This window comes from Helianthus annuus, chromosome 2, assembly GCF_002127325.2.
Source record: "Helianthus annuus cultivar XRQ/B chromosome 2, HanXRQr2.0-SUNRISE, whole genome shotgun sequence".
NCBI classification, from domain to species: Eukaryota; Viridiplantae; Streptophyta; class Magnoliopsida; order Asterales; family Asteraceae; genus Helianthus; species Helianthus annuus.
In genome coordinates, this window is record NC_035434.2 from 83,172,894 (window position 1) to 83,189,725 (window position 16,832).

General features: G+C 42.5%; 1 protein-coding gene across 1 annotated transcript; it reads right to left on the bottom strand.

Moving 5' to 3' along the window:
- Window positions 1-1,383: 1,383 nt before the first annotated feature.
- LOC110894067 (protein FAR1-RELATED SEQUENCE 4-like) lies at window positions 1,384-14,617 on the bottom strand. Its single transcript, XM_022141239.1, has 7 exons — window positions 14,405-14,617; window positions 14,299-14,303; window positions 12,712-12,902; window positions 12,367-12,541; window positions 2,117-2,332; window positions 1,870-2,001; window positions 1,384-1,813 (listed from the first exon to the last, which is right to left on the bottom strand). Exons 1-7 carry the CDS (start codon window positions 14,615-14,617, stop codon window positions 1,384-1,386), a joined length of 1,362 nt encoding a protein of 453 aa, XP_021996931.1.
- Between the last annotated feature and the right edge of the window lie 2,215 nt (window positions 14,618-16,832).

Consider the following 16,832-nt stretch of genomic DNA (forward strand, 5'->3'; position numbering starts at 1 on the left):
ATGGCTTAGTTGATATATTTCACATGCCATACATGATATATTGGATACACATTATATGATTTACATTAAACATACACATTTTGACATTGATATACACATTTGGTCGTTTACATTAGACATGGAAATTTTGATATGGTTTACACAATAACACTTGACAATTGATTTATACATGAACAAATTTACATTGGTGGTTGGTTTAGGTAAATGATTTGAGTAATGAGGCGTGTGTAATATGATACAAACATGGTGGATACGCCGCTGGTACTTCCTATATATAAGTGTTTGTATAATATTACATATCGTAGCGTTATTTAAAACATTTCAGTATAGACATATTACATTTTACACAAATAACATATTCTTCACAAGACATTGTTTTACAAACTAGTTTATTTTATACAACTCATTTTATTGGTTATTTCATTAACCATACACCTTTCTTTTATATAATCTGATTTCTTATCGAGTTTTCATACGATTTATAAAAGAAAACATTTAACAAGATTCATGACTAATTTTTATTAAACCTTTCTTCTAAAACCCAAGTCATGAATCTTATTTTCACAAAACCTATGTATCTCACAGGCATTTTTATGCTGACGTACCTATTTTCACATGTGTTTTCAGGAGCTGTTGCTTAGGAAGATGATCGTGACACTAGGGCGGACCTGTGCCTTAGAGACTTAAAATAAAGATAGAACTAGTTTAATTATGTTCTGAACTCTTTATTTCCTGTTTTGAGACAATGTAACACTCTTGTTTGATAAATAAAATGTAACTTTAATTTCCACGGTTGTGAAACAATAATTCTGTTACAACACTCCCCAACGTTTCCGCCACGATTTGATGTTTTACGTGGTCGGGGTGTGACATTCAGGACCATTTAAGCTTGTTTCTTCATGATGTAATTATGTTTAAATGCTGAATTTGCTGATTTTCTGCAGAATTCTACAGTTTTTGCAATTTTAGGCACTTTTCGGCACTTAAACTATCACTATCAAGGCAGTTTTGTGATCCTTACTTTCCTACAAACTATACTAGTGTAGTACCTAGTGTCTGGCTGATTCCGTATCTCAATGCACTATCTATCTATGTGCTGAGTTCTGTCTGTATTTTCCTGATTTATCGGATAACTATGCTAACTGTACCTAATGCATCATTTAAGGCAATACAGCTTTCATGCAATATTGGTATGACATTACACAATGTATGATGCACATATATTTATATGGCAGAAATCAGAAAGCAGTTAATTTCAAATTTAGGACAGTCATTAAGCACTAATCATGGTTAATTAATTGTACGGATACCTGGATTTTTGACGGTTGTTACACCATCCAAAAACGCCACCCCCCGTCACACCACCCCATTCAGCCCCAGTTTCTAAGGTTCTGCGTTCGTCCGTTTCTCCGGGCAGTTACGCAAGTCATGCCCGGTTACATACTGGTTGCATATTCTGCATAATCGCTGGGGCTTCTGATGATTCTGGGCAACCCTCTCCCCCGACCCAATCATACGTTTGTTGGTGCCGCATCCCTTATTGCATACGCCTTGAGGGTTTGAGCAGGAAACGAGGGTGCTACTGTCACCTTGCACTAGTACTCCAAGCATATCAGCCATAACCTGTGTTTTTGTCGCCTCAACGATTATTTTTCCACGCCGAGCGTCAGTCAGTTCTTTCCTCCAGGCCTTGATTTTCTCAATGAAATCTTCCATTGCTGCCCGGTCGCCCACCACATCCTCTAGCGCCTCAGAGAAACAATCTACTAGGTTGTTCCTGGTCAACGTAACCGGGGACATATCTACCCCATACCTGCATTCGACATGGAAAACAGACTTCGGCAACACGTGACGTCCCCAGCGACTAACCACATACTTATCCAGTATTTGGTCCACCTTTGTTTACCGGAAGACGCAGAAAATATGCCTGCAAAGATATCCGATACGGCACCACAGGTTACAGGAGCATGTTGTAGTGTCCTACACTGGGTTAACTTTAACCTATACCGGGTTTAAAAAACGCGCCCATGAAAAAAAAAACAGTTCACCGAAAAATATGGTGAAAGAATTAAAAAAGAAAGAGAGCATTACGGTGAAATCATTGACGACACCAGACCGATTGTCCAAATGCGTAACAGTATATATCCTTCTGCCGTCGACTTCTTCGACACCAGTGGTGTAACAGTCTAAAAGGCCCTTTAGAATCTCTTTGCGAACCTCAACGAAAATGGCCAGGGAATACAATAACATGCAGTGCTTTTCTATCGCCAGACCAGTCTTGAACTCGTGTGCGCGATCAGCCGCCTTGAAGTCCACAACCCTCTGCCTGTATCTTTGGGAGTCCAATGTGGAGTCGTAACACAAAAAAAAAAAAAACTAAACAAGGGTGTTCGCCCAGGACGAGTTGACCTTAAACACGGAGTTCGAACTTGTCACACCCCCAAAATCCCACACGCGGAGTACCACCGCTTGGAGGCGTGACTGACCAGGATCAAGCCACCAATCATATCAAACATAGCATTTAATAATAATCAAAGATACGATTGATGTTCCAAAACCAAACGTTGTATATGTAGCGGAAGCATTAAATGTAAAACCCAAAAATATAAGTATCAATGTGTGAATGTAAAAGTGTTTAATAAACATTCACGAGTTCTTGTCCACAACGACCCGCCTCTCCTCTGGTGCAAGCTCCAAGTATACCTAAGGCCCTGCAAGGCATGCAGCAAATAATCAACAAACTAGTTGAGCGAGTTCACAGGAAGTAAATTCATAACATAGTGCATAAGTATAACTAGTGGGGGCTTCCCATACTAGTGTGTGTACTAAAGGTGGGGGCTTCCCATGTTTATCCTGGCTAATGAGGGCTTCTCATTAACGGTACTTACTAGACTAACTTCCGACCATGTGTTCTTCTTTACCGAGAACAGGAATACGTACAGGGTCACGTAGGCTTTACGTGACGTGCCCTTCCCCGAGGACAGTGGTACGCGTGGGGGCTACGTAGGCTTTACGCAGCGTGGCCTTCCGACCTGGAAGCCAGTAGATGGTATTGGGTTACGTAGGCTTTACGTAACGTGTCCTCCCGACCCGGGAGACAAATGGCAAATAAACTGGGTTACGTAGGCTTTACGTAACGTGTCCTGACTAACCTGAGGACGATGGTCTATAGTCTGGTATATGCGTAAGTACGAGTACTCCTTTTACAATAACATATCTAACCCAATTCCCAACCCGGGAATCCCATGCCTTGGCTGTGTGAACTCACCTTGGTTTGCTCGGCAGATACACAATAAAAGACTCTTGAACTAAGGGTGGTCAACCACGTCCTAACAGGGTTACCACACAGTCAGGTTCGGTTCAAGTAATGCATGTATGAGACATACAAGTTAACACATAGCATGTAAACAGTCACGCGTATAATGAAATCATACATGTGCGATTAACTCCTTAGCCCAAAATAATCGGCCCAACCTATAAACAAACAGTTCATCATATACGGCCCAGATAAGAAGTCAAACAATAAGGTCTCGGCCCAACCTAAGCCTTGTACGATTAAACAACTTGTGCGATCAATTAACATGGACGGCCCACATAGATGACTTGTGCGGTCCGACTGGTCTTGCCCGATCGAGTCGGGTTGTGCGATTTGCCTTTGGGCTTTGAGGCCCAACCAGTTAACACACAACAACCAGCTTGTGCGGCCCGACTGATCTTGAACGATTCAGCTGGGTTGTGCGATCCAAACCCTTGTGCGAGTGGGCTGGATTGTGCGACTAACTTTTGGGCTTGTCCGGCCCATACAACATAATGGCTTACTTGTGCGATTCATGTAAGCTTGTACGACCGGGATCAGCTGGTTCGATCCAGTGATTTGTGCGACTAAAGGTCTTGTGCGGCCGGTTAACAACTTCCAAGAATCAAGCAATCAGTTACACATATCAAATTAATTCCTTTGACTAAATTGAGTGGTTTCCATTCTTGTGATTATCAATCAACAACATTAACAGTTTCCATCATCAACATGATCGATCAAAACATGGCAATTTAACTAACTCATAAGTACCCTAATCCAATCAATCATGAACAGCATTCATATGAACCATAACATATTCATAACTCGTCAATCTAAATCATCAAACAATACTATGATCATTGTTATAGCAGCCATAAACACATCACAATTGACATACATTCGGTTTAAGCATAATATCCAATCGGTTTTTTAGGTTAATCTCATGCATCTCTGATTCATAAAAATATCGACACACATATTGATTATCATATCAACAATCCCTAGTTTATCATACAAGATCATATATCATCACTTATACAAACACTAACCGATTGGAAGAAGGGTGGAATGGATCCGTGCACAATGATCTTCGATGAAGAGGAGTCCTTGGCTGCCTTCGGTTTGCAAAAGAGAGAGAGAGAGAGAGCTAGGGTTTCTTGTATGTGTGATATGTTTGTAACAAGTGAGAGAAACAACAACCCCCAAGGTTGTGTTACACGACCAAAAGGAGAAGGAATGGGCCGGCCCTTAATGGGCTGCCCTTGAAGTCCGATTATAAACAGAACGGCCCAAAAGGGCTTGTACGAGTGTGAGTGTTGTGTGGTTCGGGTTATTCAAACATACACGTATTCGCACATTCATAAGTAGTCATAGAGTTCACATAATTCACGTAATCACTTAATTAGTAACGTTTACATAATTATACATCGTAATGTCATAACATTCAATCGATCAGTCAAGTTCACATGCTCACATATTTATTACAAGAACGGGTTTAAAATACGAGTTGTCACATTATCCCCAACTAATTGGAAATTTCGTCCCGAAATTTGGTATGCACTCACTGAGGAAGCTAGGTAAACTGCATTGTTCACTGATTTTCCTGGGGTGTCACATCCTCCCCCCGTTGATCTGGAATTTCGTCCCGAAATTCCGAAGTAGTAGCTTCAGCCTCAGCGGTGGTTGTACTGTTCGCGAACAATTGGGGGTACTTTTCTGTCATCCTGTCTTCGCGTTCCCAGGTGTACTCTGGGCCACGTTTGGAGTTCCAACGAACTCGGACAAGAGGGATTCTCTTGTGTTTGAGGACCTTCACATCCCGGTCCGTGATTTCTACTGGTTCCTCAACGAACTGCAACCGCTCGTCGATAGTGAGTTCCTTAAAAGGAATGATGAGGTTTTCATCAGATAGGCACTTCTTTAGGTTCGATACATGAAAGACATTGTGAACTGCCCCGAGTTCAGCTGGTAGGTTCAACTTGTAGGCTACCTTGCCAATCTTTTCTATGATTTCGAAGGGTCCGACGTATCGCGGATTCAGTTTGCCCCGTTTGCCAAAACGTACCACACCCTTCCAGGGTGAGACTTTCAATAAAACCCGGTCCCCGACCTCAAATTCCAAAGGCTTTCTACGCTTGTCCGCGTAGGCTTTCTGACGGTCGCGTGCTGCCGCCATGCGTTGTCTTATTTGTGCAATCTTTTCTGTGGCGTCCACTACGATCTCTGGACCCGTGATTTGACTATCCCCCACCTCTGCCCAACAGAGAGGTGACCGGCATTTACGCCCGTACAATGCCTCGAATGGAGCGGCTTGAATGCTGGTGTGATAACTATTATTATACGAGAACTCCACCAAAGGGAGGTGCTTTTCCCAGCCGTTGCCGAAATCGATAACGCATGCCCTAAGCATGTCTTCGAGTGTTTGAATCGTTCGCTCAGACTGCCCATCCGTCTGAGGGTGATATGCTGTGCTCATGTCTAATCTTGAGCCGAAGGATTTATGCATCGCTTGCCAAAGCTCTGACGTGAATCGTGCGTCGCGATCCGAAATGATGGATGTGGGCACCCCGTGCCTCGAAACAACTTCTTTAAGGTAGACGTCTGCGAGGGTGGAGAACTTATCCGTTTCCTTTATAGGTAGGAAGTGTGCAGACTTAGTGAGTCGATCCACGATCACCCATATCGTATCATTCCCACGCTGGGATCTAGGTAGGCCTGTAACGAAATCCATGGAAATTTCTTCCCATTTCCACTGAGGTATCTTAGGCTGTTGAAGTAGGCCAGCTGGTTTCTGATATTCGACCTTGACTCTCGCACAGGTCAAGCATTTTCCAACGTACGTAGCGATGTGGGCCTTCATGCTAGGCCACCAATAAGTAGTGCTAATATCGTGGTACATTTTGTCCGACCCTGGATGTACCGAGTAGCGAGACTTGTGAGCTTCATCCATTACAAGTTCGCGTAGACCGCCATAAAGTGGGACCCAAATACGCCCCGTTACATAGTAGGCGCCGTCTGCCTTTTGTTCCATTTGTTGTCGTGAGCCGCGTAAGGCTTCAGCCTTGACGTTTTCGGGCTTCAATGCTTCTACCTGAGCATTTCGTATCTGTGCAGGAAGGCTAGACTGAATCGTAAGCTGTAGCGCTCGCACGCGCCGTGGTAAAGTGTCTTTCCGACTGAGGGCATCAGCCACAACATTGGCTTTGCCTGGATGATACTTGATGGCGCATTCGTAATCATTAAGTAACTCGACCCATCGTCGTTGACGCATATTCAAATCCTTCTGCTTAAGGATATGCTCGAGACTCCTGTGATCGGTGTAAATCGTGCACCTGGTACCGTACAGGTAGTGTCGCCATATCTTAAGCGCGAAAACAACAGCTCCCAGCTCTAAATCGTGCGTCGTATAGTTCCGTTCGTGAACCTTTAGTTGACGTGAAGCGTAAGCAATAACCTTGTCGCGCTGCATTAACACACATCCAAGTCCCCGAATGGATGCATCACAATAAACCACGAAGTCATCTGTGCCCTCTGGCAATGAGAGGATAGGTGCGCTGCAAAGTCTATCCTTTAGGTGCTGAAAAGCAGTCTCCTGGGGCTCTCCCCAGCGATAGGTAACACCCTTCTGTGTCAGTAACGTAAGCGGCTGAGCAATTTTTGAGAAATCCTTGATAAATCGTCTGTAATAACCTGCCAAACCCAAGAATTGGCGTATTTCCGTTGGCGTACGCGGTGCAGGCCAGTTTCTGATCGAATCTACCTTGGACGGATCGACATGGATCCCATCCTTGTTTACCACATGGCCTAAGAAGTGGACTTCACGAAGCCAGAAGTCGCATTTAGAAAGCTTGGCGTACAACTGTTCTTTTCGAAGGAGTTCCAATATCAGGCGAAGATGCTGCTCGTGTTCCTCCTGACTCTTGGAGTAAATCAGAATGTCGTCGATGAATACTATGACGAACTTGTCAAGATAGGGTTTGCACACCCTGTTCATCAGATCCATAAATACTGCAGGCGCGTTCGTTAACCCAAATGGCATGACGAGAAACTCGTAGTGACCGTAACGAGTGCTGAAGGCTGTCTTGGAGACGTCCTCATCCCGGACTCTCAGCTGATGGTATCCCGACCTCAAATCTATCTTCGAATAGTAACACGACCCTTGCAACTGGTCGAATAAGTCGTCGATGCGCGGAAGAGGATAACGGTTCTTCACCGTCACCTTGTTGAGTTCACGGTAGTCGATGCACATCCTGAACGTACCGTCTTTCTTTTTCACGAAGAGTACTGGAGCTCCCCAAGGCGAAGAGCTTGGACGAATAAAGCCCTTTTCCAAGAGCTCTTGTAGCTGCTTTGACAGTTCCTCCAATTCTGATGGAGCTAGACGATATGGTGCGCGAGCTATGGGTGCTGCTCCTGGAGCGAGCTCGATCTGAAATTCGACCTGACGATGAGGCGGTAAGCCAGGCAAGTCTTCAGGAAACACCTGAGGGTAATCACGTACAATTGGAATATCCTCCAATTTCTTTTCCTTTGTTGATGCATCTGAAACAAGAGCCAAAATGGTTGTGTGCCCCTTTCGTAAGCATTTCTGAGCCTTCAAGAAAGAGATGATGCCAACCACAGCACCACTCTTGTCGCCTTGAACTTCTAGAGGTTCCTGACCAGAACGAGGAATGCGAATAATCTTCTCGCTGCATAAGATTTCTGCCTGGTGTTGGGATAACCAATCCATCCCAATCACAACGTCGAAGCTACCCAAAACTATGGGAATGAGATCAATAGAGAAGGCTTGACCAGCTAGGATAAGATTACAACCCTGAACTACGTGCGTGGCTTCTAGACTTTTACCGTTAGCTAACTCTACTACATGTTTGGTGGGTAAAAGTGTTGGTGCACGTTTTAGCAGTTGACACATTTTCACAGACATATAGCTTGTATCCGCACCCGAATCAAATAAAACAGTAACGTAAATATTGTCGAGGAGAAACTTACCCATAACAACGTTGGGATCGTTCACTGCGTCGCCTCGACCTAGCACAAAAGCGCGTCCACGAGCTTCATTGCCGTTGTTGTTGTTTCCCCCGTTGTTGTTATTCCCGTTGCCCTGATTGTTGTTGTTGTTGCGGTTCTGGTTCAACTGAGGGCAATCGCGTTTGAAATGACCTTCAGCCCCACACTGGAAACATCCCCGGTTTCCACGCTGTGGCTGCTGCTGCTGCTGATTCTGTGGAGCGGGTTGCTGAGGCTGCTGATTCTGATTTGCAGGGCGAGGGCTCCTACAGTCCTTGGCCTCGTGGCCCATCTTAAGACACCTTTGACAGCGACCCTTGTTACACGGGCCGTGGTGATGCCTGTTGCAGTTGTGGCACCTAGGTTGACTACCCTGATATCTCCTCTGTCTGTGACTGCCAGAGGATTGCTGACTGGGACTCTGATAGTGGTCAATCTTCTGCTGCTGAGCTTGTGGCTGAACAGATGCTGAACTTTTACTAGAATCTCCATCCCATTTTCTTTTACTGTCACCAGATGTAGCAGGAGTAGCTGAGGTGGTGACGTTAGCAGTAGCATTAACACGCTTGGGCAGTTTATTCTGGTCCACTGCCTGATCGGTGATACGGTGAGCGAGACGTTGGATTTCCTGGATGTTTTCGAGGTTAGCCGACGTCACGTGGCTCTGAATTTCTGGCGCCAATCCCTTGAGATACAACTCAATGCGCTTGTATGGAGGGTCCACCATAGTTGGACACAGAACGGCCAGCTCATTCGACCGTTTAGTATACGCTTCGATCTCTGACCCAACCATCTTCAGATTGTACAGTTCGTCTTCCAGCTTGTGAATATCTTCACGCGTGCAATACTCACGCTTGATGAGTTCCTTGAAATCGTTCCATGGGGTGGCGTTAGCAGCTGCCAACCCTAAGATCTGGACTTGGGCGTTCCACCAAGTCAGTGCTATCCCTTCCAAAGTGCCGGTGGCAAACTTGACCTTGCGAGCCTCAGGGCACTCGCACATTTCGAATACCGATTCTAACTTTTCAAACCAATGGAGGAGTCCCACTGCCCCCTCTGTGCCACTGAAAGAATTTGGACGACAGTCCATGAAGTTCTTGAAAGTGCAGACAGGCTGCTGCGCGTGTTGACCTATTGTGTATGAATAGGACGAAATTAAATACGAGAGTTAATGTAGGATCTAAAGATCCTAGTGTGTGCCTATACTGCAGGATATACTACCTGCTTGAGCTGCTGCAACTGCCGCAGCAACTTGAGCTTGAACGAGAGCCTCTAGCTGGGCTTGTGTCATGTTGATTCTTCCAGACATGATCTTCATTGTAACAAGTAGCATAGGTAAGAATGGTTCGCGAATAGGGCGATGACAGAAAAGTGTAAGCACGTAGGGTTTCTCATGTTATAGTATCATGTGTATCTAAGCGTAATGCGAGCAAAGTTCTAATCAATTCTAGCATACAGGCAATAAACATAAACCTTATTACCTAGGATGTCGAGTCTTGCACGTGGAGCGAAGCGTCGTTGTGGATCGTTGAGAGCACTGTTCTGGTTATAGTCCGGTTTTAATAAAAACATTTTCCCATATTAAAACCAAGTTCTCTATAACCAATGGCTCTGATACCAATCTGTCACACCCCCAAAATCCCACACGCGGAGTACCACCGCTTGGAGGCGTGACTGACCAGGATCAAGCCACCAATCATATCAAACATAGCATTTAATAATAATCAAAGATACGATTGATGTTCCAAAACCAAACGTTGTATATGTAGCGGAAGCATTAAATGTAAAACCCAAAAATATAAGTATCAATGTGTGAATGTAAAAGTGTTTAATAAACATTCACGAGTTCTTGTCCACAACGACCCGCCTCTCCTCTGGTGCAAGCTCCAAGTATACCTAAGGCCCTGCAAGGCATGCAGCAAATAATCAACAAACTAGTTGAGCGAGTTCACAGGAAGTAAATTCATAACATAGTGCATAAGTATAACTAGTGGGGGCTTCCCATACTAGTGTGTGTACTAAAGGTGGGGGCTTCCCATGTTTATCCTGGCTAATGAGGGCTTCTCATTAACGGTACTTACTAGACTAACTTCCGACCATGTGTTCTTCTTTACCGAGAACAGGAATACGTACAGGGTCACGTAGGCTTTACGTGACGTGCCCTTCCCCGAGGACAGTGGTACGCGTGGGGGCTACGTAGGCTTTACGCAGCGTGGCCTTCCGACCTGGAAGCCAGTAGATGGTATTGGGTTACGTAGGCTTTACGTAACGTGTCCTCCCGACCCGGGAGACAAATGGCAAATAAACTGGGTTACGTAGGCTTTACGTAACGTGTCCTGACTAACCTGAGGACGATGGTCTATAGTCTAGTATATGCGTAAGTACGAGTACCCCTTTTACAATAACATATCTAACCCAATTCCCAACCCGGGAATCCCATGCCTTGGCTGTGTGAACTCACCTTGGTTTGCTCGGCAGATACACAATAAAAGACTCTTGAACTAAGGGTGGTCAACCACGTCCTAACAGGGTTACCACACAGTCGGGTTCGGTTCAAGTAATGCATGTATGAGACATACAAGTTAACACATAGCATGTAAACAGTCACGCGTATAATGAAATCATACATGTGCGATTAACTCCTTAGCCCAAAATAATCGGCCCAACCTATAAACAAACAGTTCATCATATACGGCCCAGATAAGAAGTCAAACAATAAGGTCTCGGCCCAACCTAAGCCTTGTACGATTAAACAACTTGTGCGATCAATTAACATGGACGGCCCACATAGATGACTTGTGCGGTCCGACTGGTCTTGCCCGATCGAGTCGGGTTGTGCGATTTGCCTTTGGGCTTTGAGGCCCAACCAGTTAACACACAACAACCAGCTTGTGCGGCCCGACTGATCTTGAACGATTCAGCTGGGTTGTGCGATCCAAACCCTTGTGCGAGTGGGCTGGATTGTGCGACTAACTTTTGGGCTTGTCCGGCCCATACAACATAATGGCTTACTTGTGCGATTCATGTAAGCTTGTACGACCGGGATCAGCTGGTTCGATCCAGTGATTTGTGCGACTAAAGGTCTTGTGCGGCCGGTTAACAACTTCCAAGAATCAAGCAATCAGTTACACATATCAAATTAATTCCTTTGACTAAATTGAGTGGTTTCCATTCTTGTGATTATCAATCAACAACATTAACAGTTTCCATCATCAACATGATCGATCAAAACATGGCAATTTAACTAACTCATAAGTACCCTAATCCAATCAATCATGAACAACATTCATATGAACCATAACATATTCATAACTCGTCAATCTAAATCATCAAACAATACTATGATCATTGTTATAGCAGCCATAAACACATCACAATTGACATACATTCGGTTTAAGCATAATATCCAATCGGTTTTTTAGGTTAATCTCATGCATCTCTGATTCATAAAAATATCGACACACATATTGATTATCATATCAACAATCCCTAGTTTATCATACAAGATCATATATCATCACTTATACAAACACTAACCGATTGGAAGAAGGGTGGAATGGATCCGTGCACAATGATCTTCGATGAAGAGGAGTCCTTGGCTGCCTTCGGTTTGCAAAAGAGAGAGAGAGAGAGCTAGGGTTTCTTGTATGTGTGATATGTTTGTAACAAGTGAGAGAAACAACAACCCCCAAGGTTGTGTTACACGACCAAAAGGAGAAGGAATGGGCCGGCCCTTAATGGGCTGCCCTTGAAGTCCGATTATAAACAGAACGGCCCAAAAGGGCTTGTACGAGTGTGAGTGTTGTGTGGTTCGGGTTATTCAAACATACACGTATTCGCACATTCATAAGTAGTCATAGAGTTCACATAATTCACGTAATCACTTAATTAGTAACGTTTACATAATTATACATCGTAATGTCATAACATTCAATCGATCAGTCAAGTTCACATGCTCACATATTTATTACAAGAACGGGTTTAAAATACGAGTTGTCACAGAACTCTCACATCGGGAGGTAGTCTTCATCAAACACGACATTGGGATTTCTCTGAAATACGTTGGGACCCATAGCTCCTTTATGTTGTACATGTCTCTCAGCCACTCGTGATCTTCGACCCCATACTTCTCTAGCAGCTTTCCCCACCACCTCTCGAATGTCTCCGGTTTAATATAAATGTTCCATACCAGTTTATGTATGGCAGCCCTGAATTCAGAGTTATGTGCGACCTCACCTGCAATTTGTAAAAATAAACCACAGTGAAAAAAAAAGGTCAGCTCCAAAAGTGACGCACCGTTTAATATATGTAAAAAGACATGAAGAGCAAGAGTTTCACCTTGGATGGTAATTTCTTCATGATGTGCCACATGCACAGGCGATGAAGAGATCGATTGAACACAGCACCGACAGCTGGTCGCAAGGCCGGATCTTGGTTAGTTAGCACATGGGTGGGCTGCTTGTTGTGCGCCTCGAGAAAAGCCTTTAGCAGCCACGTGTACGCCTCAATTGTCTCACAAAACAAAAGGCCAGCTCCAAAAGTGACGCACCATTTGTTGTTGTCGACCCCGGTGAACGGAACGAAGATCAGATTGTACCTGTATGAGGGTAGTTAAAAAATAGAACGCGTTTAACTGATTCAGATTTCCAAAATATATATAACAAAAAAAAATTTAGGTAATTTTTTGGCAGTGAACTTTACTTGTTGGTTTGGTAAGTTGCGTCAAACGCGAGGACATCGCCAAAAGCTTGATAGTTGATCTTTGAAATTTCATCCGCCCAGAACATGTGTCGTATCTCACTGTTTTCCATGCTGTACTTAAAAGTCTAAAAATCGGTAAGTGGTCCACCCTGTCTTTCATCTTCTCGATCACCAAATGCATGTCTCTGTCACCAATGAACATGCGAACCTTTGTTGCAAAGTTCCTAAAGTCGTCTGCGGTACCTTTCACGTTGTGGTGCCCCCCCCCCCTTAAGGTTTACTTGGAGTCTATGGGCCACGGACGGACCAACCTTGCTAAGACTCGCTCGGTGGATGAATTCTTTGGTAAAAAAAGTCAAGGCACCGGCGTTTTTTGGTTAGATCTCTGCTATGCACTGGGACCATTGGATAATTATGGTTTTCTTCAATGTGATATAGAACTCAACCGCCCGACGTCTGATCGAACTTCACACGTATACAGCCTTTACAGTCACAGACATGGAAAGTGGACTGCCTTATCTTCAGCGATGTCTCATCAATTGTATCGAACTTCCTATTAAGCTACGGCTTACCGTGGTTGGAACAGACAATGTAACAATGCGTGATGGCTCCTTTCTTTCTCTGAATGGTTCCAAGCCTAGTCGAAAACCCACAATGCTCTGCATACAGATCCTACATCTCGACAACGTCCTCCCATTGCTGAAACATGGTTTCAAGTTTTGGTTTAAGGTTATCCGGTGGTTTAAGGTTATCCGGCCCAGACGGGCACCAGTAGCGCGTCCCATTCGGAGTGAACCAGGAAAAGCACTCCTCCTCTGAATCTGTGACGTGGTCTGCATACCAAAACAACCAAAAATTATATATACGTGAGAGACGTAATAGACGACTACGAAAACTAATAGCATACAAGTTATATACCATGTGGGGGTGAAAAAAAAGGGGGGAAGCCACACGAATGGTGTATACAAAAATGGTATGTATACAAACTGTACCACGCTTTTGAATGTAACAAATGGTCTGGGGAATAAATGGGATGTGGAACAAATTCGGGCACTACTTCAGAATGTAACAATTAAGAGAAAGGTGTATACAAAAACTGTACCACGCTTTTGCAAAAACTAGGACTTGTTGGAAAAACGGAAGCCCATGTTTTCAGAAAACAAACATCTGTTTTATACAAAAACTGAACAGTGGATTTAGGTGTGTGAACCAACATCAAAATGTAGAAACAATTATACAAAATAACAATGCGGGATGTATACCAAAACTCAACCACGTAACAAACTTGATACCTATCCTAACAAAGACAAAAAAAATTCAAAATTCAGTGTTCAGCGGTATATAGGTTATCATTGTCCGTCGCTTGAGTCGTTGGTATCAATGGAGTGTAGAAAGCACCGGAACTTGATCCACACTCGACAAACCCGACGGGTGCTGCGTCATGGGATACATGGAGGCGGTCGCCCGATGACTAGACATATGGACCTGCCCTGGAAACAGAGTACCTCCGTTAACATCACCAACACCGGTGTTCCGTTGCGGTGTGCTAATCAATCGATTATCGACAACACCCATATTGCCACTGGTGATATCGCCGTCGCCGTCAGTCATTGGAGGATTATACATACTTGGGGTTTATTGTGTGGATTTTCTCCGGTGTGGTGGGTGAATGAAGCAGGGGATTTTTAGGGGTGTGAGGAATGAAATAAGCCAGAAGTTTTGAAGGGAGGGTTGTTTAAAAGGAAATGAGACTTGTTCAAATATTGGGATTGTGAAAGTCTACAGTGCAAACCAAATCATACTTTGTCTCTCGAAATTTGGATAACGGCTGTGAAAAAGATGGTGATTTGTGATTGAAAAGGTGAGAGGTGGTAAAATTACTAAACTAACCTTCCAAACAGACATGTGAACAAATGACATAGCAGCTTGTTATTGGTCAATATTAGTTCTCGTGGTTCTTACAACTGGAGATGATTTTCATTTTAGCGGCCCTATATATATATATATATAGGGGATGGATCATGAGAAAACTAGTTTAAATGAGAAAACCAAAAAACTAACTAAAAAAGCCTAAAAAACATACCAATTTTTTTTTTTTTAATTTTTGTAAAAAAAAATCGCAGGTTTTTATGCATGGAAAATAATTTTCAAAAAAAAAAAAAAATTTTTTTTGTTGTATTGAACATGTCCACTATTACGGATATAGTGCACATGTACACTATTACGGATATAGTGCACATGTGTAGTACACATATAATGCACATGTGCAGTACAACTGAAAAAAAAATTTTGGAATTTTTTTTATATATAAACACTAGCAATTTTTTTTATAAAAAATTGTAAAAAAAAATTGGTATTTTTTTAGGTTTTTTTAGTTAGTTTTCTAGTTTTCTTATTTATATATAGTTTTCTCATGATCCTCTCCCTATATATATATATATATATATATATATATATATATATATATATATATAGGGGATGGATCATGAGAAAACTAGTTTAAATGAGAAAACCAAAAAACTAACTAAAAAAGCCAAAAAAACATGCCAATTTTTTTTTTAAATTTTTATAAAAAAAATCGCAGCTTTTTATGCATGGAAAAAAATTTTCAAAAAGAAAAATAAAAAAAAAAGTTTTTGGTTCTATTGCACATGTGCACTATTACGGATATAGTGCACATGTATAGTACATGTGTAGTACAGATATAATCACATATATTGCACATGTGCAATACAACAAAAAAAAATTTTGAAATTATTTTTATGTATAAAAACTAGCGATTTTTTGTTAAAAAATTGTAAAAAAATGGTATGTTTTTTAGTTTTTTTTAGTTAGTTTTCTAGTTTTCTCATTATCATCTCCCTATATATATATATATATATATATATATATATATATATATATATATATATATATATATATATATATATATATATATACTCAAAGTACAAAATTACATACATATATATTATATTATACTAGGTGCTAGTTTGTTCAATACTTCATCTCACGCTCGTCGTACTTCCAGAGGAGTTTCTCTCCTATCTGACGGATTCTATTTCTCTCTTCAACTAAATTTTCGCCATACTGGCGGAGCTCCTGCACATATTCGTGGGTCATCGATGTTGGTATTGGGTTAGGGTAATGTGCTATGGGTTCTTCGTAAGGGTCTGAGTTGTTTAATAATTCCTGAAATGACCTGTCGTCATCCCACCACGGGTCACGGTCTAAAGGGATTGGTGTGGGAATTCTAGGAATTTCATTGGGGTCGAATGCTGGTATCGGGAATTGGTTTTCCTGGTTGGGTTCTAACTCCATTTGTTGATCGAGGAATAAGGGTAAAAGTAGTGGTTCAGCTATTTGGTTCAAATTAGGGTCTGCTGTGGTGGTTGCTAACATATGGAAATCTGCTAAGTGCCTATCAAGTTCCTCCTCCCATAATGGTCTATTAACTTCCTGGGTTTGGGCATTCATCTCTCTATTGGCTCTTGCTATTTGCTCTCTGTTGTTGAAGTTTCATCATCCTTTTTCTCCTCTCATGCGCTCCTCTACTAAATCATCCTCTCTTTTTAGGAGGTAATGGTTCCTCAGACTGTACCTTAAAGATAAAGATTCCTTCCTCGGTATCAACTGAGTAGCCTGAGGTAGGCTGGGATGAGGTTCCTTCAACTTCTAGGGAACTAGCTAATTGACAATAAGCGTCGGATGTAACTTGCTCACTCATACTGTGAACTAACAAATTGTCAAAGAAAACAAAACAATAATATATATATTTACACAGAATCACATAAATTATTTCCTAACACAATTGGTTAAAATTTAGGTA